This window comes from Phaseolus vulgaris, chromosome 4, assembly GCF_051622355.1.
Source record: "Phaseolus vulgaris cultivar YP4 chromosome 4, ASM5162235v1, whole genome shotgun sequence".
NCBI lineage: Eukaryota > Viridiplantae > Streptophyta > Magnoliopsida > Fabales > Fabaceae > Phaseolus > Phaseolus vulgaris.
This window is the reverse complement of record NC_143501.1, coordinates 42,237,796-42,244,050: the sequence shown is the minus strand read 5'-3', so window position 1 is coordinate 42,244,050 and position 6,255 is coordinate 42,237,796. Positions and strand designations below refer to the sequence as shown.

Here is a 6,255-nt window from a genome sequence, read left to right as displayed (position 1 = left end):
CCTGTGCTGCTGCCTATGACTCGAGCATCACTGCAGGCAAGTCCTCTCATCATCGTAACCCAAGCTAAGATTGACTCCAGTGCGTGAGGTTGCCCTTTCGAAGTGCAACCGGCGCGAGATGATCACTCAGGCGTCAACTCATACGCCCAATATCAGAGGGATCATCCACAAAGAGCGTATACTGCCCCCTCACGTTCCATGCATGCCGATCACCCCTGAAACGAGACTCTACCGCGTTGTATCGGTTCCAGTGGTTCTCTAGCGGTGGGGCATACTGCCGCTTCCCTACACCTTCATGCATGGTCTTTGTGATCCGGACCTCTCTATACTGATGGCTGGGATGTGGCCTTCAAGCCACCTTTCTGACTCGTCTTTCTCTTCGGGTGCCGAGAACCGAGGACTTCTCGCCTTTCCCCAGGACGACACCTCCTCGATTCCTCTTACACGTGAGCCTGACGAGGCTCCTTCCTAACCAACTGAACCCTCCTCGTGGACCCCTCCTTCGGAGGTCCCATGTTTACTTTGGTCAATAGTCGATGGCCGAGACCCGGACGGTACAATATATTCTACCAAAAGAAAGTTTGAATAATCTGGAGTTTAAAAAGGGAAGATTATGCGGTGAAGGACGGATAATATTATTTTTGAAAAAAATTCTAACACTTATATTCGATCGTTCTATTTTATTTTTTCTGTGAAATGTGCCATATGCAAAAAAAAAAAAAAAAAACAGATACAAACTTTTAAAAAAGAGTTTGTTTCATAGTAACCATAAATGTAAAATATACATAACAATTCTACACTTTGTTTAGGTCTCCCTGATAATTAATTTATGTAAAAAAAAACTGTAATTTCAACTTAAAATACACAAAACCCCAACTTTTTTTAGAAATATATGAGAACCAAAAATTGTATAAAAGAGAAAAAGATCTTTGTAAGTTAGATATTTTTATGACTTGTATATTTATTCTTCTTTCCAACCGCATAGCACCATATATACGTAAATACAATGTGAAAAAAAAAACATTAAATGTGATGGCTTGGTGTAACCATAATTAATATATGAATAATGAGTATGAGAGTGAATGGCTAAGACTCTGTCAAACAACAAAAGTTTGGTTATTACCTCAACTTGATAATTTAACAAAGAAAAAAACAAAATCAAAGAGAAAAAGAAAGTGGAGCCCAAAAATAGAAGAAATGTAGGTAGATATTTAGTGAAAACTTGACTATTTATGAATTAAGTTTTTATAATGATTTCAATATTAATTTAAAAAAAACTAATTCTTGGCTTTCAAAAGAAATCAAGCTACAAAAATTAGAACATTAAAAGTGCAATTCAACCCTATACCATAATAAATGAAAGCATAATCGTGTTAAAGCATATCATGTGCGTATACATAGCTTAGTTAGTTATTACTTATACATAGCTTCATTCATAATCTATTTTGGTTATACACTAGAATTTTTTGGTTCAACAAATATTCCTAACTATCCGTTATAAACTTTTGTTGTGTGTTGTTTCAAAAAAATTGTATTAGAGTTGAGTTACAAGTTCAATTTCTAGTGAAACAAATATTGAGGAGATATTGTTGCAGACAATATCAATTGTTCATAGCAGAATAATTATTTTTATGTATAGATTAAGTAAACCAACTTACAATTGAATTGAGATATTTGGATTACTATGTTTTTAAATATAAAAAATTAATTTTTGACTATTTAGATAATTTTTGATCTAGTAATATGTTCAATCCAACAACATTTTAAATGATAGTCCAGAATTACAAAAATATGATGTAATGCAATGAATAATGACCTTCGTATGAGGCTGCAAGGTTGAACCAGATAAGTATGAACATGCAATGAAAGAGGTTGAACTAGATAATTATATTTCACTATCTCTTTAATAAATAAATATTTTATATTCTATACTAATTTTAAGTTGTTATATCTTTTAGTATTTCATAAATATACAATCATTTGACTTGGAAGCAATTTACTACATCATATGAATATGTAAAGCATATTTTATTAATTTTTAGCACATTAAAGTAATTGACATACTATATTAGTTTTTGAACCTTTTAATTGTTATTTTTTTTCAATATAGAATTCACCTTCTTAGTTCAAGTGATTGAAAATCGCAAGTTTTATTGATGATTCGATCAACGACAATTTAAAAATCATTGGTAAAAGGAAAGTTTTAAACGTAGTGTTAGCATTAATATTGTAACGATAATGGTTTAATATAATAAAATAAAGAAAAAATATTGATAAGATAGCCAAAAATAAATAATTATATATGTGATGGTACCCAAACTATTATTTCGTATATTGAAATGTTGAGTTTCTTAAACGATAAAAATCATGCTATAAATCAATTAAAAAGAAAAAAATGGAATTGAGTTTTTTTTTTCTTGTCATAAATAAATGACATTGGATTAAACTAATCATGTCCCGCAACATGAAAACTGCACTAAAAATTGGGGCAAGACTTAAGAAAGAGTCTAAATGTGAAATTCATGTTTAAGTTTAATTGAAAAGAAACAATACTGTATACATATTTCAGAATCAGAGTGAAAGTAATATTAGAATATAGAGAGATTGGATAGTATAGTAAGGCTCAGTAGCACTATAAATACACTCTAAACACTTCTTTCTATTACACAAACAGCCTCTCTCATAATGAATTCCTCCCTTTTCATCACTGTCTTTCTTCTTCTATGTTGGGTTTCCCTTTGTGTGTGCAGAAACACAGTGTGCATTGGAAGTGAAAGAGAGACACTGTTGAAATTTAAGCATCATCTCAGTGATCCTTCAAACAGACTTTCTTCTTGGAATGCTACTGCCAATTCCAATTGCTGCCAGTGGGATGGTGTTGTCTGCAACAACATTACATCCCACATTGCAGAGCTTCACCTCAACACTCCACTTCCTACTTTCCATCATTATAAAGTTTACGAAAAAGTTATCGAAGAGTATAGTAGTCGAGCATTCGGTGGAGAGATAAATCCTTGTTTGGTTGATTTGAAGCATTTGGATTACTTGGATTTCAGTGGAAATATTTTTGAAAGCACTCCAATTCCTTCTTTCATTGCAACAATCACTTCCTTAACTCATCTCAACCTTTCTCATGTTGGATTCACGGGGAACATTCCTCCTCATTTTGGAAATCTCTCAAATTTGCTCTATCTTGACCTGAGCTCCAATGAATTGCTTGGAGGAGGTATGCCAATTCCTTCTTTTCTTGGGACAATGACCACTTTAATTCACTTGGACCTCTCTTATTCTGGATTCATGGGCAACATTCCTCCTCGGATTGGGAATCTTTCCAATTTGGCCTATCTAGGCCTGAGTTATTTTACTAATGGGACAATTCCCTCTCAAATTGGAAATCTCTCCAATTTACTCTACCTTCAACTCGGAACAGATTTTCTATTTACAGAAAATGTTGATTGGCTATCAAGCCTTTCAAAGCTTGAATACCTTTATTTGGAAGGAGCAAACCTATCTCATTCGACTCTTCCTTCTTTAATGCACTTACATTTGTCAAGATGTACCTCCCCTCACTTTAATCAACTATCCTTTTTTAACTTCTCGTCTCTCCTTACTCTTCATCTTTTTTATATTTATCGTCCTTCTTCAATTGTTTTTGTTCCAAAGTGGGTGTTTGAATAGAAGAAACTTGTTTCTCTTACTTTGCCTTTTAACAACATCAAAGGTCCAATTCCTGATGGTCTTCGAAACCTCACACTTCTTGAAAATCTTGACCTCCGTCAAAATTCATTCTCTTCTTCTATACCTAATTGGTTTTACGATAGTCTTCGTCATCTCAAGTTCTTGGACCTATCATTCAACTTTTTACAAGGGACTATTTCTTGTATCTTGGGAAATGTGACTTCTCTTATTGCACTTGATCTATCAAGAAATCAACTTGAAGGTCCAATTGGAGAACTTCCAAGATCACTTGAAAATCTTATTTTGTCATCAAATCAGTTTAGTGGAAATCCATTTGAAAGTCTCAGATCACTCTCTAAATTGTCATACCTTGACATTAGTGGTAATATTTTTCAAGGAATTGTCAAGGAAGGTCATCTTGAAAATCTTACCAACTTGAATCATTTTTATGCATCAAGAAACAATATAACTTTAAAAGTGAGTCCCAATTGACATCCTACTTTTCAACTTACCAATTTGGATATGAGCTCTTGGCAATTAGGTCCTAACTTTCCATCATGGACCCAGTCACAAAACAACACCCTTCAATATATAGAGATGTCTAACACAGGGATTTCAGATTTTATTCCTTCTTGGTTTTGGATAAAATTTTCTCAAGCAAATTTTCTAAACCTCTCTCACAATAATATCCATAGTGAGTTTGAGACTACTTTAACAAATCCAATATCTATCAATATTGTTGATCTAAGTGCAAATAACTTATGTGGAAAATTGCCTTCTCTTTCAAGCAATGTGGTTTCTCTAGATCTTTCAAGCAACTCATTCTCCAAATCCATGGATGATTTCCTATGCAAAAATAAAGGCAAGCAAATGGAATTAGAATTTCTCAATCTTGCATCAAGTAATTTGTCAGGAGAAATACCCGACTGTTGGGCCATTTGGCCATATTTAGTGGATGTAAATTTACAAAGCAACAATTTTATTGGAAACTTTCCCCAATCCATGGGTTCCTTGACACAGCTAAAGTCTTTACGCATCCGTAACAACTTGCTCTCAGGGACATTTCCTACAATTTTGAAGAAGACCAATAAATTGATTTTGTTGGATCTTGGTGAAAATAAATTTTTAGGAACAATTCCAGCCTGGGTTGGAGAAAGTCTTTCAAATATGAAGGTTCTTATCCTTCGATCAAATAGATTTTTTGGTCATATTCCTGATAAAATATGTGATATGAGTCTTCTTCAAGTGTTAGACCTTGCACAAAATAATTTGACTGGAAACATACCTACTTGTTTTAATAACTTGAAGGCCATGACACAGATGAACAAATCCGTGGATTCTCTTATCATTTGTTTTGCTGTAAACTATACACATCTATATATGGATTATAGTATAGTCGGCGTTCTTCTTTGGCTGAAAGGAAGAGGAGACGAGTACAAAAACTTTCTCGGATTGGTAACAAGCATTGATTTGTCCAATAACAATCTAACAGGAGAAATACCAAGGGAAATAACAGATTTAAATGAATTGAGATTTTTGAACTTGTCCCACAACCAACTAAGTGGTCATATTCCAAGAAGCATTGGTAATATGGGATCATTATTGTCCATTGATTTCTCAAGGAATCAACTTTCTGGTAAAATCCCTTCAACCATTTCAATTTTGAGCTTTTTGAGTATGCTAGACCTGTCTTATAACCATTTGAAGGAAAAAATACCGATAGGAAATCAATTGCAAACCTTTGATGCCTCAAACTTTATCGGCAATAATCTTTGCGGACTACCACTACCCATCAATTGTAGCTCCAATGTGAAAATTACTAATTTTGATCTCAATGACAAAGGGAGTAATAAACATGGAGTGAATTGGTTTTTTGTGAGGATGACATTTGAATTTGTCATGGGATTTTGGATAGTAATCAGTCCTTTGTTCATTTGTAGATCATGACGTTATGCATATTTTCGTTTCCTTGATCATTTGTGGTTCAAACTTCAATCTATTCTCTAATGTAATATCATTGTGCAATCTTGTTGTAAAATAAAATTGTCATGCGACATGAAAGTTAATTTATTTTACAATGAATTTGTTGGTTGATCATATTTTAAAGTCATTTATGTATTTTTTTTTTCAAATTTGAAAGCGTTATGTAAATTTTGTTAATGGATGTCGATGCTATAGAATCAGATGTTGAACTTATTATAGATAAAATCTTGTTAATTTTGTCACAAAAGTAAGATCAACAAATTGTAAACGTCTATTACTAAAATTGGACAATGTAAATTTAATTTTCGCAACATTAATTTTGTCAGAAAAGTAAGATAAAAAAATTGTAAACGTCTATTACAAAAATTGGACAATGTGAATTTAATTTTCACTACATAGAACTCTTGTTGAAAAGACTTGAAGCTATATATTTAGTCAAAGGTTTAGGTTAATATTATATATGTGGTGGTAATGGTTAGCATAACTTAAAATCAAATTTGATTTGATTAACATTGTATTGCTTTAGGTTGATAAGTTCTTAGACAATTTATTTCTTCTTTGTTTTGTTATAAAGATGTAAACTCGGTAAGTTGT

The 6,255-nt window shown here is 32.8% G+C and overlaps 1 protein-coding gene across 1 annotated transcript; it reads left to right on the top strand.

Moving 5' to 3' along the window:
• Window positions 1–2,653: 2,653 nt before the first annotated feature.
• LOC137837629 (receptor-like protein EIX1) lies at window positions 2,654–5,685 on the top strand. Its single transcript, XM_090301043.1, is given in 2 exon segments — window positions 2,654–3,226; window positions 3,431–5,685. Coding segments are annotated over 2 exon segments (2,796 nt in total). The 5' UTR covers window positions 2,654–2,685.
• The last annotated feature ends 570 nt before the right edge of the window (window positions 5,686–6,255 follow it).